This window comes from Artibeus jamaicensis, unplaced genomic scaffold (assembly GCF_021234435.1).
Source record: "Artibeus jamaicensis isolate MK-2021 breed Jamaican fruit bat unplaced genomic scaffold, CSHL_Jam_final scaffold_1964, whole genome shotgun sequence".
In the NCBI taxonomy this organism is placed as follows: Eukaryota; Metazoa; Chordata; class Mammalia; order Chiroptera; family Phyllostomidae; genus Artibeus; species Artibeus jamaicensis.
Window position 1 is genome coordinate 44,019,083 of NW_026522030.1, and position 16,312 is coordinate 44,035,394.

At 34.3% G+C, this 16,312-nt stretch overlaps 1 protein-coding gene across 8 annotated transcripts in view; it reads right to left on the reverse strand.

The window, feature by feature from the left end:
• Positions 1-16,312, reverse strand: part of KIAA2026 (KIAA2026 ortholog) — a 149,532-nt gene that overhangs the window by 57,599 nt on the left and 75,621 nt on the right. For 7 of the 8 annotated variants that reach the window (XM_053656388.1, XM_053656389.1, XM_053656385.1 and 4 more), the window contains one exon: positions 11,676-13,093. In XM_053656388.1, the coding sequence (XP_053512363.1) occupies positions 11,676-13,093 (1,418 nt within the window). Of the gene's footprint in view, positions 1-11,675; positions 13,094-14,287; positions 14,349-16,312 lie in introns of those variants that run through there. The other variant, XM_053656391.1, reaches the window with a different exon arrangement.

A 16,312-nucleotide genomic window follows, 5' to 3' on the forward strand; every position in this document is an offset into this window, starting at 1 on the left:
TATGTCCTTTTGGGAGAGATATCTATTCAGGTCCTCTGCTCATTTAATTGGATTGTTTGGTGTTAAGCTGTATGAATTCTTTATGTATTTTGAATATTAACCCCTTGTCAGAAGTGTTGTTTGCAAATATCACATCCCATTTGCTTGGCTGCCTTTTTGTTTGGTTGTCAGTTTCTTTTGCTGTGCAGAATCCTTTCAGTTACACATAGTCCCATTCATTTCTTTTTCCCTGTACTTCTTTGCCTTTAAGGTCAAATTCATAAAATTTTCCGTAAGGTCAAGGTCCACAAATTTATTACCTATGTTTTATGTAATTTATTGTCTCACATCTTACATTGAGGTTTTTGATCCACTTTGAATTATTGTACATGGAGACAAACTATAGTCTAATTTTTTTATATGTGGCTTTCCAATCTTCCCAGCACCATTTATTAAAGAGGATTTCTCTTTTCCATAGTGTTTTTGGTACCCATGTCAAAAATTATTTGCCCATACACATGTGGTTTTATTTCTGGGCTCTCAATTCTCTGCTATTGGTCTATGTGTCTGGTTTTCTGCCAATTCCATGCTGTTTTGATTATCATAGCTATGTAGTGTAATTTGAAGTCAGGTAGTGAGATACCTCCAGCTTTATTTCTTCTGAGGATTGCTTTTGCTATTCGTGGTCTTTTTGGTTCCATACAAATATTAAGATTTTTTTTGTTCTACTTCTTTAAAAAGTGACATTGGGACTCTGATGGGGATTGCATTATATCTGTATATGGCTTTGAGTAATATGGCCATTTTAACTATGTTGATTCTTCTAATCCATGAATATGAAATATCTTTCCATTTCACTGTGCCTTTTTCAATCTCTTTTAATAATACCTTGTAGCTTTTAGTATGTACATACTTTATACACTGTGTTTATTCCTAAGTATTTTATCCTTTTGGGTTCCGAATGCAAACAGAATTATTTTCATTTCTTTCTCTTAAGTTTCATTGTTAGTATATAGGAAAACAGTGGATTTTTGTATTGATTTTGTACCCTGATACTTTACCACACTTATTTGTTTCTAACAGTATTTTTGGTGGAGTCTTCAGGATTTTCTATATACAGAATCACGTCATCTGCAGAGTAATGCTTTTACTTCTTTCTTCCCAATTTGGATGGTTTTTATTTCTTTCCCTTGCCTGGTTATTCTGGCTAGGACTTCCATAACTATGCTGAATAAGAGTGATGAGAGTGGCCTCCATGTCTTATTCCTCATTTTAGAGGAAAGGATTTCAGTTTTTCACCATTGAGTATGATATTGGCTGAGTGTCTGTCATATATTGTCTTCATTATGTTGAGGTACTTTCCTTTTATTTCCATTTTAGAGTGTTTTAATCATAAATGGACATTGTACCTTATCAAATGTTTTTTCTGCATCTATTGAAAAATCATGTGTTTTTATCCTTTGTTTTGCTAATGTGGTATGGTGCATTGTGTATGCTGAACCATTCTTGGGCCCCTGCAATCAAACCCACTTGATCATAATATATTTTTAATGTATTTTTGCATTCGATTTGCTAGTATTTTAAGGTTTTTGCATCTGTATTAATCAGATATTGGTCTGCATTTCTCTTTTTTGTGTTACCCTTGCCAGATTTTGGTACCAATGTTATGTTGGCCTCATAACATGTATTAGGAAGTATTGCCTCTTCTTCAATTTTTTGGACAAGTTTGAGGATAGGTATCACATCTTTGAATGTTTCATAAAATATACTAGTAAAACCATCTGGTCCTGGACTTTTGTTTCTGGGGAGGTCTGTGATGGTTGTTTCAATTTCCTCACTGAAAACAGTCCACTTGATTGCAACGTTTTATTCAACTTATAGGCGCAAGGCACAATTCCGAGGCACAAGACACAGTTTACAAAATACTTGTATTTTCTTTTGCATTCCTCTTTAATCATATCATGGAACAGTGATATAGATAACTTGTAATTCAATAAAATACATATACTATGCTTGAACTGCAAATTTTGAGTCATTGAGGCTCACATGGGTTTTACTGTCTGGTTCTAATAACTATCAACTTGCTTTCACTTGTATTTGCTTTTAATTAAATTAAAATAAGCTAACATAATTTTTTATTTGCTTCTGTGCTTACGCAGTAGCTATACACCAGAACTAACTCCTATAAAGAGAGGTAAGTGGATGGGGTGTTTAACAAGCAACATTCAGGGAAAAGTGATTAAATTCTTGGTATCTCTAAAATGTAGCTAGTAATTACTGATTTCTAAACAGTGCAATAGGCACCTCTCAAGGGGACTCATGTGTCTCAAAGCCAGCATGCCTTTCCTCCATATGCCACCTTTACTATTATTTAAAATTCATGAAAAAAGATTTGATAACCTTGCTGATCTAAAGCTGGGAAAGCTATAAAACACCAATTTGGAGGGAATGAAATCCTTCAGCTCCTCCTTTCCCCACCCCCAACTCCAGTACAACTATAACTAGCTTTTAAAAATCACTTTATTTTTTGTTTATTTATCAGCATAAGAGGTCACCCTTGAATTCTCAATAAATTTCATACTGCTGCCATATGAGCACTAAACTGAGGTACTGAATTCTCAGTTAATTCTAGCAGCTATGCTATTTGAATGAATTAGGAAGGCTGAGGTGGTAAGTAAATTAAGTCAAGAGAAAGACCAATACCATTTGATTTAACTTATGTGTGGAATCTGAAGAAAAACAAATAAAACAGAAACAGCTTCCTAAATACAGAGAACAGAGTGATGGTTGAGTGAAGGAAGGGAGATTAGGGGACTGGGTGAAAACGGTGAAAGAAATAAGCACAAACTGCTAGTTACAGAATAGTCACAGAGATGTAAATTACAGGATAGGGAATATAGTCAATAACAGCACAATAACTATAAATGGGGCCAGGTGGGTATTTGAAAAATTGGGGGTACCACTCTTTAAAGTACATGATTGTCTAGCCACTATCTGTACCTCTAACACTAATATAGAATAATATTAAATATAAAGTGTAATTGGAAAAAAAAGAATCTGAGATGGTTACTGGGCATTTTCTTTCACCATATCATTTGATACTTAAATGATATTAAGTAACTGCAAGTAGTACTGCACAGTTCTCTTAAGCTTGAGTTTTGGAACTAAACTACCTGACTTTGAATACCAACTATAACAACCTACTAGTTGGAAGACCTTGAACAGCTGCCTTATTTTCCCATGCTGTTTCTTCACCTGTAATACAGAGATAATAATATTATCTACTTTGTGAGAATTAAATGAGTTAAAACATGTAAAGAGTTTAGACCACTGGCAGACACAGTAGGTGATCGATAAATGTTAATTATCTACCAGAGCTAGCTATGATGTTAAGAGTCTAAACAAAATATTTATATTAACCTTTTTCAAACTTTTATTAACATATGCATTTTAGTTCTTGCTCATGCCCTCTTTCTACCACTACTTTGTACATGTATCAATTATTGTAACACTTATCAAACAGTATTATAGCAATCCATTTATGTTTGCCTTCCTTACTAGATTGTGAATTATTATTTTTTTTTAATTTATTTTTAGAGAAAGGGGAAGGGAGAGAGACAGAGGGAGAGAAACTTCAATGTGCAGTTGCCTCTCAAGCATCCCCAACCAGGGACCTGGCTGGTAACCCAGGCATGTACCCTGACTAGGAATCAAACCAGTGAGTCTTTGGTTCACAGGCCAGCGCTCAATCGACTGAGCCACATGAACCAGAACTAGACTGTGAATTACTGATAATAGAAATCACACTATTCATTTTGTATTTACAGCATTTAGCATATATGAAAAATGATCCTTAAATACAAGAATCTTACTTTTCATCAGAAATTTTACCAGTTTGGGGATAGGAAAAGGGAGCAGGTTTTACTATGCTGAAGGTCCTCTGGAGACCATTTTATAACAAGGAAAACATTGACAACAACTTTAAATAATTTACACAATTCCCCAGACTTTCACAACATGACCTAGGAGTGGTACTAAGAAAACTAACATTTACTGAAAGCCTACTATGTAAGGTGATTTATATAAATTACCTCATTAAATCTCAAAATAACCCTCTGAGCTAGGCAATTCCCCATTTTAATATGGGATATTTGAAGATCAGAAAGATTACTTACTCAAGTGTTACACTGTAAGCAAGCACCACAGGCAGGGATCCCAACACCAAAGTCTAAGTTCCATTATGCAATTCTAACCTCTCAAAAACCATAGTTACCATTTATTGATTCGTACAACCTGCCAAGCACCATGTTAGGTACTATGTTTTGCTATTCAAATTAATCTTTGTAATGACACAGCAGGGTAGCTGTTACCTTTAAAAAAAAACAGATAAAGAAAATGGCTATAAATAGGTAAGTAAATCAATGGAGGCCTTGTAGCTAACATGCACTGGAGTATGTATTTGCACTAGATTTGTCTCACTTCAAAGCTGTGCTTTTTAGTGGTAAAATTACTGCATTCTTTCAAACTTTCTGCAGTGAAGTGAAATGCTCCTGACTTTAGAGCTTTCCTTTTTATTGGGGTTAGGAGATTCGCACATTCACTATTAAACTTAATACCTTCAGTCTATACCCTCCTAAAAACAATCTAAATACAAAATTTCCTGTATTCGTCAATAAAAAGTGGCTCTTCTTTTTTATTAAATACTTACTTTTAAAATGGAGCACAGTATACTACAAAACCATACAACCTTTATCTGGTAATCTATTTTTGTTTCAGGAAGTTACATATGCCTCCCAGTGGGCTTCCACCGCCCTAAGTCACCTGGTCCCATAAAACAGAATGTAGTTCTCATATCTAAGGTTGTGCCTAAGTCAGGAACAGTTTAAAACATATACAGAACTTCAACTTAATTCTTGAACTTAAAACACAGACATGCATGAAAAAGTTGAGTCTCTGCTTATACCAGGAAAATGGGTAAGAAAACCTTAACATGGCCTGGTAATTTTTGTTACCAGTGCAGCCTAATGAAGCTTTTAAAACTATACTTAGAATAGCTCAAGGAAAAAAAAAAGCCCAACTTAAGAAGGAAAGTATAACTAGAAATATACTTTATACACTATAATTTAGGCACAAAACTCTAGTCTTCTAGAATGTGGAGATATACTTCTTACTAGAAAAATGAAGGTGATTATAACCCCCAATCTAACTCTACAGTCCGTTATTAATCACCTTCACCCTTTCTCCTTCAACTGGCTGCCCTGCCTGTCTTTCAACACTCCTTGGCCCCTTGGACTATTCAGGGACTTTCACTTCAAATGCCCTCCTAGATTTGGCCTTCCAATGTTTAAGAAATGATCCCAACACATTTACTACTCTTTCAGTGTTTTCATTTTAGGAATCATAGTGAATGAGTAATAAGAAATTAATCACTGTTAAAAGTAAAAACCCAACACCACTTGAATCATTAAATAATAAATCCAAGAAGTGCTTAGAATGTTAAGCCACAACTAGAGTCGAAACTTGACTTTTATTTACTATATGTGCATGTCTTGAACTAATATTTATATTCTATACAAATATTGAACTATTCTATATAAACCTTAAACTAGTATTTCTACATTCTATAGAAATTTCTGTAATGTTCTAGCTCTAAGTAAGCAATTTGGTTTTTAATAAAACAGCTCATTTCCTCCTATTCTCTTGAGCAGATTTCTCATCATAGTGGCAATTTTTAAACAAATACTTTATTTATTTATCTTTAGAAGGGAAGGGAAGGAGAAAGGGAGAGAAACATCAATGTATGGTTGCCTTTCGAGCATCCCCTGCCGGGAACTGGCCTGCAACCCAGGCATGTGCCCTGACCAGGAATCGAACCGCAATCCTTTGGTTCTCAGGTCCTTGCTCAATCCACTGAGCTACACCAGCCAGGGCCATACTAGCAATTTTTAAACCCTATCTCATAATTCAGTAACTGCTCAACACCTATTTCTTTTTTTCTCCTTTAATTTAGAATTTTGACTCAGCTGTCAAATTCTGCTACTTACTGCAGTATCTCTCTCAAAGTGTTATTTTTTTTTAAATTTATTTATCTTTAGAGGGAAAGGGAAGGAGAGAGGGAGAGAAACATCAATGTATGGTTGCCTTTCATGAGTCCCCTGCTGGGAATTGGCCTGCAGGGAACTGGCCTGCAAGCCAGGAATGTGCCCTGACCGGGAATTGAACCTCGATTGTCTGGTTCCCAAGCCCCTGCTCAATCCACTGAGCTACACCAGCCAGGGCTCAAAGTGTTATTTTTGTCTGTCACTGTGATAAAAAAGTCACATAATCATTTATCTGGATTTATAATTTCCTCTTTCTGAAGATACCTTCTACTCCTTTACCTAATTCTTTTTATAGCTATTAAACGATGTCCTAATTATCTTGCAAGATCCTTTCTCCTAATCCTGCCACTTATTAGCTGGGTGACCTTAGACACATTAATCAACTTTTTTTAAAGTTTATTAAAACAACAGAACTTATATGAAGGTTAAATGAGACAATCTGTATAAAGGCTTAATTAGTGCCTGGCATACAGTGAGCATCAGGTGAGTATTCGTTTTTGTGGAGGTAGGATATGGTGGGAGAATAGAGGGTAATAAAATTAAAGGATGCAGAGTACAGTTTATCCTTTTACTCTTATACCTTGGCATCTTGAGTTGGTCCTCTAAAAGTTTTCTCCATAAAGACACGCATAGTTATATTCTATAGAGCTATCAACACAGAACAGTACAATCTTTTTTACAAATATGGGCTGAAATGTAACCAAATATTGCAGATTTATTTTCTCAGTCATCCCCTATAAACCAGTTCATTGCTTTTTACACATTTTATAGATATTTCATGTTCATTTGCTAGTATTAGGCTCATGATTTAATTATCTGAACTAGTACCACCTGCCTAGAAAGATCTCACCCAAAAATGGCACATTCTCGTCATTCATACATCTTCTAAAACCTCAAGTTTTCCTTAAGTGTTTCTCTGTGTTAATATTTTCAGTGACAACCAACTTAATTATATTGCTATGCTTTTGCTCACATTAACCATTTTTCATCTATCCAATCTGCATTATTTTCAAAGCCTGTCTTCCTCACAGAAAGGTTCCCAGACTATCAGCACACACTGATTTGCCCTCTACTTGACACTTTTTGTATAGTCTTTATCATATACTTAACAATTATTAAAATGAGGTTATTTGCCATTTTGAATCTTAATTTCTTCACCTGTAAGAGAATAATGCCACTTGTCTTATTTCTTTTAATTAGTTTAGAGAAGCTACTATAAAACCACCTGGTTAAAAATAATGACAATGTAAGGAAGAAAAAACCCTCCAAATCAAATTTGCTGTAATGAATGACTTAAAATATAATAAGCTTTTTGTAATAATTAATATATCTTCAACAACTTCTGTTTCTCCAAGTTTATAAAAAGTCTTCTAATTTTTAAAATTTCTAATTAATTTCAGCCAACTCTACCTGCTCTACACCATCTATAATAGTATATTATTGAAAAGAACCAAAATGTCCAATAAGAAGGTTGGTTAAATAACTACAGAATACACATAACAGAATCCTGTGTAGTCATTTAAGATGATACCGCAGAAATCAACTTATTGCACAAAGATGTTCACAGTATACTATTAAGTGTGTGTGTGTGGGGGGGGGGGAAGCAGATTGTTAAGTGGTATGTATAGTACAATGCTATTAAAAAACATAATACTTTGAAAAGGACAGGAAAGGTACATATTAAGGGATTCATCTTAGTTATATCTGGGTGGACCACACTATATGTGTATACTTATTTATTCAATAGATTCCTATATACTATGCTAAGTGCTAGAAATTCAAAACCAGAAAGAATCCTTCTGTCCTCAGGAATGTATGGAATACTAAAAAATAAAACATAAACAAAGAAAAAAGCTAATCTTTGTACAGTCAAAGCTTGGGCTTTTTTTTTGTCATTTGAATGACATCATCATTTTCAAAACTGTACCCAAAAGGTTCAGTAATTCTATCACATAGTTTCTTCAGGCTGCAGGGAAACTGACCCACTATAGGGAAAAAAAGATACTTTGTGTCTTTACCTACTAAAGTTATGTATTTGATGTTTACTTGGCCAGATCTAGTACAGGAGGAATAACATTCTTTCCTTTAAAAAAAAAAAATCTCTCGATTTACAATTACTGGTTAATTGTAAGATCAAGAGGTTATAAACAAAGGATCTATGATCCCAAGATTGGCTATAAATTTAACCTCCGGTGGCAAACAGTTTACAGCTTTAAGCCATAAAATACTGATCTCTGTAATAAAGACTCTAACAAATATAGCACATTATAACCCAAACTAATCATCTCAAAGTTACTAATCAATGGTCTTTCCAAGGTTTATATTAAGTAAACTTTTGACTATTACAGGAAACTGCCTTTTCAGAAAGTCGACTCAACCCTACAATCAACTCTATGATGACAAGATACATATTAAAAATAAGTTTAACCACATATTTTTGCAGCTGGTATATAAATATTCTCTAATCTTTCTCATCTATATAAAGCAATGCTTGCCTTTTCAAAAGCACTTTCGCTGACAACTTACTATCCTTTCAGATTTACTGCTATGTTAATTGTTAAACTTAATTTTAATCAAGTCTAAAAAAATGAATGTTACAGTACAGAGGGGAGATTATAACCAAAAAACCTAGAAGTAAGTGTAACTGTTATGAATAAATGTTATAAATGAGTATTATATAAAGGAAAAGTATCTGGTAAGTATGCACACGTTGAGGAAAATGTCAAGGATTTTCTATTTTACAATGTTTCCTAGAGTAAGAAATATGCTTAAATAACTAAAAATGAATTCAAAATTTAGAACAGCAGGAAGAAAACTCCAATTCTGAAAAATAGATAAAAATACTAACAAGTTGCAAAACTGCCTTGTAGTACATTAAAATTATCATATCATTTTCAACCAATCTATCTGTCTTTGTGCCTTCTACCAAAAATTATCTATTATAATAATAAAAAGACTTAATAAATTTGGAGATGAAACCAAAAATTAAAACATAAAAGTAACCAGACTAACCACAAGTAGAATTTAGTACACTCTAAATTATGGTTCACAAATTGGTCATGAATGACACAACTTATCTCAAAGGATATTCTATGCAATACTATTATTTGGGGGAAAAAAAAGGGCTCTGTGTTCAAATAAAATTGAAAAATACTAAGTTGAAGAAAACAGTTTTTTTTCAAGACTTTCCAAAGTGCTTAACATACTCAATTATGTATCCACAATTCTAAAGTCCAAAAGATTCTGAAAACTAAGGTTTTAAAAACTAATTGATATGGTAGCAAAATCTGACCTGACCTATTAGGTGGTTTGTATTTGATCTGACTATTCATACACTTTTTTCCCTGTAGAATTTATGTATATGATTACAAGGGCTGTCCCAAGCTTCACTGAGGATGTTATTTAATAAACAGTATATACCTCACTGACACCCTTTGAAAATCTGAAGATTTCTGAATTCCAAAACATATATTGTACAAGAGTTTCATAAAATGCATTGTGGACCTGTACTAATGTGCAGTGTGAACCTATAATCTGTAAGAGGGACAGCTCCCAAACTTGTGACAATGGAACTCACTCTCAAAAAAGAGAAAGGAAATACATACATACTGAATTAAGAGTATGCCCAAAACTGACTATAAAAGGCCACACAATGTCTCATGCCTAATAAAGGTTAGGACAAAATGATGTAAAACAAATGTTTCGTTGTTATTATAACATTTTATGTGACACTGTAATGACAGTAAGTTCAGTATCTGATAAAAAAAGAGAATTGGCCTATGCTTACCCAGTGCTAACAAAGGACAGAGAAACTGCATTTCCCAGATCCAAGTATTTTTGTCACTGAAGGCTGACTTTCTAAAATTTGCTCTGAAGATAGAAATGAGAAAGTATATAGGCAAGTAGGTTATTTTCCTGTTTCATGCCTGTTGGCCTTTTCTCCTAAACTACATAGGCACAGAGAGGGTATACATGTAAAAGCTGAATTTGCTTCTGACTTTTTTCATTCACTTATCTAGAACTGGACTTGAAACCATCATAAATTTCCTCTCTGATCTACATTCTATACTTATATTTCAAAAATGTAGCAACACTTTATTTGGCTACAATATAAATTCATTTTAATCTAATCCATAGCAATTAATATTTTTATTCTGCTATACAATAATAATTTTACTTTATAAACCACTTTAATTCATAATTGACTTTGAACACATGAACAGTAGGTCATAAATAAACACTTAATAAAAGGTTTTAGGAAATAATGGTATTAATAAAATAATACTATATACTTTGGAATTAGAAAAGTTTTCAAATTTATAACCATTATTTAATATTTCAAAGACTAACATTTCAGAAAACTTGCCAAATCAATCAAATTAAATTTATGTGGCCTAATAGATTACCTGTAAATTTAAAAAGTTTATTTCTGAAAGTTAAATATTGTAGCTTTTTATTGCTTGGATCAATGTGGACCACTTTACAGTTTTCAGTTCAACAAATTAAGCCTGTTCTTGAAAATAAATTTTATACTACTACTTTATCAATAATATACTACATATACACTTAAAAGTACATTTAATTGTATTTAATGATTTAAATAACTAAGGTATAATAGCTACTATAGCAGCTAAAGGAAATTCACTCCCTCATTTGCTAACTCATTATCAAATTACTGCCAAATCTTAAATATCTTTGTTACTGAGGAAAGTAATGAAAACTGAAACTCACAAATAATGATGATAAACCACAACTTATTTTAGTACACTATGAACGTTTTTCTCAGTCAGGAACTTTTTATTAGGGTTAATAAAGTCAATTATCTGCTTTTAAATGAGACATTTAAACCGATTAAAAGGCTAAGAATAAGAAAATCAAAAGTACCTGAGTAATTAAGAAACAAAGCAACCAATCATTGTACTTACTTTATTTATAGGTATTTTTTTGTTTTACTGTTTAAATAGGCTTGTGACAAATATATTATTTAAGTTCAGTGTAAGACAAACTTACAAATCCTTTTATAAAATTATGATTCATGTCTAATTAGTTGATATAGCTCTTTCCTTCTATTTCATAACATCTTCCTAGATATACAAATACATACTGAAACAGAGTGCTGAAAAATACATGATGTGGGAAAAAACTGAGACCCAAAAAGATAATCTTACTTGCCTTGTTTTAAGAAGATAGTTGCTATGAACTTTAGTTCTGGGAATGCTCTCTCCTGATATGCGTTTTTTTTCTTATTGCATTGCCTTGCCCTTACCAAGGCAAAAAAATCACATCTCATCAGTGATGGAAAGCATCATTTATGGAGATATCGGTCCAAAGAAATGTAAACACATAATGTCCAAAGGTTTTCAGCTGAGAATTAAATTAAAATGCATTGTACCAGAGGGTTTTTTTGTTGTTGTTGTTAGTAAAAAACCTCTTCTGCTCTGGGTTTTAATCATGGGGAATGAAATAAAACTTGACTTTTACACACACACACACACACACACACACGCATGAGTGCATCTATGTGCATTTCATTCTGTTAATAATGACCAAAGGAAAAAACTCAAATGTAATTCTCACCCATTTGTGTTAGCTTACCAGATTTGTGCTTCTTGTGTTTTGCTTTCTTTTTGATGATCAATAACTTATTCTGGATCTCAGGTTTGTAAGACTTGAATGCAAGAGAATGAAGACTTTCACGCTTTCTCTGTAAGTTTTCACTCAAAACATCTTTTAATTTCTTTTTTTTCTTTTTCTTCTTTTTTGCTCTCATTTTAGTTAGCTTGAGTTTCTTGTGGCTCTGCAGTGACTGCTCTAATAGAATATCCCTTACAACTTTGTGGCAGTTAATTTCTGGATGATCTCCGTGACTTCCATTTACATGTATTTGGCAAGACTTTAGAGCATTTTCTTTTAATGGACTGGGTTCAGGCTTTACTCTGGAAGCTTCACCATATCTTTCATGATTTTCTATAAACCTTATTTCACCTGGACTGAGAGGTGCTCCAAAGCCAGTAACTTCCCCTGGACTCCCTGGTTTCTCTAAATTTTCTTTACAACAATCAGTTTTCTTAATTTCACAGGGCCTATGAATTCTAATTTCACAGCTGGATTTCACTTCCACTTCAACTGAGATGTCATGATTATCCAAGTTCATTTTACCAGGGCAGCAAGTTGGATCAAAATTAATTTCTTGTTCTTTCTTGAAGGCAGAGGGCAGGCCTTCTCTACTACACCTATGTTCTCCATTAGTTGTACTAAAATAGTCACATTTCAATTTCTCCAGTTTAATCCGAGGTACTCTTTGTATTTTAATGGGTGGAATTGGAAATTCGGGGGCCTGAAAAGGTCTTTGCTTATAAATCCGTACATCTGCACCACAGAACTGTGGAAAATGTACATAAGCATTCTCCAAATAATCGTAACCAAGAATAACTTCCCTGCATTCATGAATAGGCTGTCCAAGTACAGCATCTTGAACTTCTTTTTGTGTTTCATACACAAAATCACAAAGACCTTTAAGTAACCACACTTTTTGTTGGAAAGGGAGTTCGTGAAAAGGTTTTTCTTCCAATGGACTAACTTCTCCAAGAACTTTGAAAAACTGAGGACACAACCCAAGTTTCTCGGCACAGCTATTGGGATTTTCAGTCTGCCCTACAGCAGTGTACCACTGCTGTACTTTCTGTCTCAGTGCTGCCTCCCAGGTCCTGTAAGGCAAAGTAGGTCTTCGATGTAAGGTAGGTCTGCGATGAGGAGGACTTAATAGAGAAGTCATTATTTTAGATAAAAAAGCATTACACTGAGGCATCAGAAGACAACGTTCCAATTCGTAAAAGACTATTTCTGGCAAATTTAGAATTTGCTGGGCTAAACAAAGGAAATGTCCAATAGCTGGAATTTCCCACATGGTCTCCATACAAGTTGGAGCTGCTTGAGCTAGAAGTTTTCTTTCCCATTCTTCCATTTCCTTTTGACTAGCTTCTTCTGCGTCTTTTCGCTCCTGCTCCCGAAGCCTAAAGAAAATTTAACAAAATATATTATTGTTTAAAGTAGAGAATGACATAAAATAATAAATTTAAATATGTCATGTTTATCTTTACTCAACAGGGCAATTGGTGGTCCAGTGTTCAGTATCAGTACAAAGTATCTCATTAGATGTACCAATTTTTTTTAGATGAAATAATACACATTTAACTTGATCATGAGTTTTATTGTAGAGGGTTAACAATGTTGCCACTCAAACTGAAATCCTTAAAATGTGTATCAATTTCAAAATAAATGAAAAAAATTTAAAGCATGTTAATTAAACAAAAGCAGTTTAGTGCTCTTTAGAAATAATGTGACATCATATAGGAGGTGTTTATGTCCTTTGAGCTTATAATTTCATTCCTAGAAGGTTATGCTAAGAAAATAATTCAACACAAGCAAGAATTTATGTGTTGTCGGTGTTAACAAAACAAGAAAGAAGTTGTATTACACAACTGGAAAATAAGCTGGCTGTATTATATAGCCTTAAAATTAAAATTATGAATAACATGTATAAATACAAAAGTATCAGAACACAACACAGTACACAATAAACAATAGTAATAATAAAAATATGCACACAACGAACAATGACATGATAGCATATAAAAAATAAATGCCTCCTCGGTTGATATAACTAGATTAAAAAATGGGCAAAGGATCTCAATAGACATTTCTCCCAAGAGGTATGCAAATGAATAAGCTACATGAAAAGATGCTCAACATTGTTACCCACTAGAGAAATGTACATCAAAACCACAATAAGATACCAATTTAAATGCACTAAGATGAGTATTATAAAAGATAGCACGTACTGGTAAAAGGGTGGATAAACTGAAAACTTCATACACTGTAAAGGGAACAGCTGACTTGGAACAGCTGACTTTTGGTTCAAGTTACTCAGAAGTTTAAACAGTGTTACCATGTGATCCAATAATTCTACTTCTAGGTTTATAACCCAAAAGAACTGAAAATTCATGCCCACACAAAAGCCTGTGTGTAAATGTTCACAGCAGCATTACTTATAATAGCCAAAGAGTGGAAGCACTCCAAATGTTCCATCAACTCCTGAATGAATAAAATGTGGCATATCCATAAAGTACAATACTATTTGGCAATAAAGCAAATAAAGTGCTGATAAATACTACAACATGAATTAACTTTGATAACATGATACTAACTGAAAGAAGCCATCTATGCAAGTCCACATATTGTGTAATTCCATTTCTATGAAATGTTCACAAATCTGTAGAGACAGAAAGTAGAATAGTGGTTTCTTAGGATTGGGGAGATCAGAGAAAATAGTTTTCACAGTTCATATCTTTCTTTGCGGGGTAATGAAATGTTCTAAAATTGACTGCAGTGATGGTGGCACAAGTCTGTGACTAATACTACAAATTATTTTTACATTTATTTTAAAGTATATTTTATTAATTGTGCTATTACAGTTGTCCCATTTTTTCTCCTGTTTATCCTCCTCTGGCATGCAACCCTCCTCCATCCAATATCCCCCCACCCCTTAGGTTCATGTCCACGAGCTATACATATGAGTTCTCCAGCTTCTCCATTTCCTATGTTATTCTAAACCTCTCCCTGTCAATTTTGTACCTATCATTTATGCTTCTTATTCCCTGTACCTTCCCCCCCATTCTCCCCCACCACTGATAACCCACCATGTGATCTCCATTTCTATGATGATGTTTCTATTCTAGTTGTTTAGTCTGTTTTTGTTTTTCAGGTTCAGTTGTTGATAGTTGTGAGTTTGTTTTCATTTACTGTTCATAGTTTTGATCTTCTTTTTCTTAGATAAATCCCTTTAACATTTCATATAATAAAGGCTTGGTGGGTAATGAACTCCTTTACCTTATGTGGGAAGCACTTTATCTGTCCTTCCATTCTAAATGATAGCTTTGCTGGATAGAGTAATCTTGGATGTAGGTCCTTGACTTTCATGACTTGGAATACTTCTTTCCAGCCCCTTCTTGTCTGCAGGGTTTCTTTTGAGAAATCGGATGACAGTCTTAGGGAGTAACTATCTCCTTTTTTCTTTCTGCTTTTAAGATTCTCTCCTTATCTTTCATCTCGGGTAATGTAATTATGATGTATCTTGGTGTGTTTCTTCTTGGATCCAATTTCTTTAGGATACTCTGAGCTTCCTGCACTTCTTGGAAGTCTATCTTTTGCCAGACTGGGGAGGTTTCCTTCATTATTTATTCAAATAAGTTTTCAATTTCTTGCACTTCTTCTTCTCTTTCTGGCATACCTATGAATTGGATGCCGGAATGTTTAACATTGTCCCAGAGGTTCCTCAGCCTCTCTTTTTTTTTTTTTTTGAATACTTGTTTCTTCACTCTATTCCAGTTGGATGTTTATTTCTTCCTTTTGTTCCAAATCCTTGATTTGAGTCCCAGTTTCCTTCCCTTCACTGTTGGTTACCTGCATATTTTTCTTTATTTCACTTTGTATAGCATTCATTTCTACCTTTATTTTGTGACCATACTCAATCATTTTTGTGAGCATCCTGACTACCAGAGTTTTGAACTCTGCATTTGATAGCTTGACTATCTCATCACTTAGTTCTTTTCCTGGAGTTTTGATGTGTTCTTTCATTTGGGCCTTAGCACAGATATTATGTTGTAACGGGCAGAGCCTTAAGTATTCACCAGGGCAGGACAATCCACCTGGCTGCATTGTGGTGCTGTATGTAGGGGAAAGCTCAGAAAGGGAACAAAGCTGCTTGTTAGCTTACTCTGCTCTCACCCCACTTTCTGTCACTTCCCTTGCTCCCACAAGTAGATTGTGCCCTTTCAGGTGCTGATTCCCAGGTGGGTGGGCTTGTGTGACTTCTAGGATTCTGCGGGCCCCTCCAGTGGACTCTCCTGTGAGACTGGGAGTTTCTATGGCCGCTGCAGCCCCCACAGATTTTTACAGTCAGAGGTTTTGAGGACTTAGTTTCCTGCACTGGAATTCTGGGTTGCACAGTCTGACTTGCTCCCCAATATTCCTCCTGGCTTATCCTCAAGCGAATGTAGAATATTCTGGTCTGCCAGCCACCTCCTTGCTTGGCCCACACCGCCAGCTGCTGCCTTGTTGTGTGCCTCCTCTGCCCCTCCTACCAGTCTAGATGAATGTTTCTTCTTTAAATCCTTGGTTGTTGGACTTCCATACAATTTGATTTTCTGGCAGTTCTTGTTGACTTTTGTTTT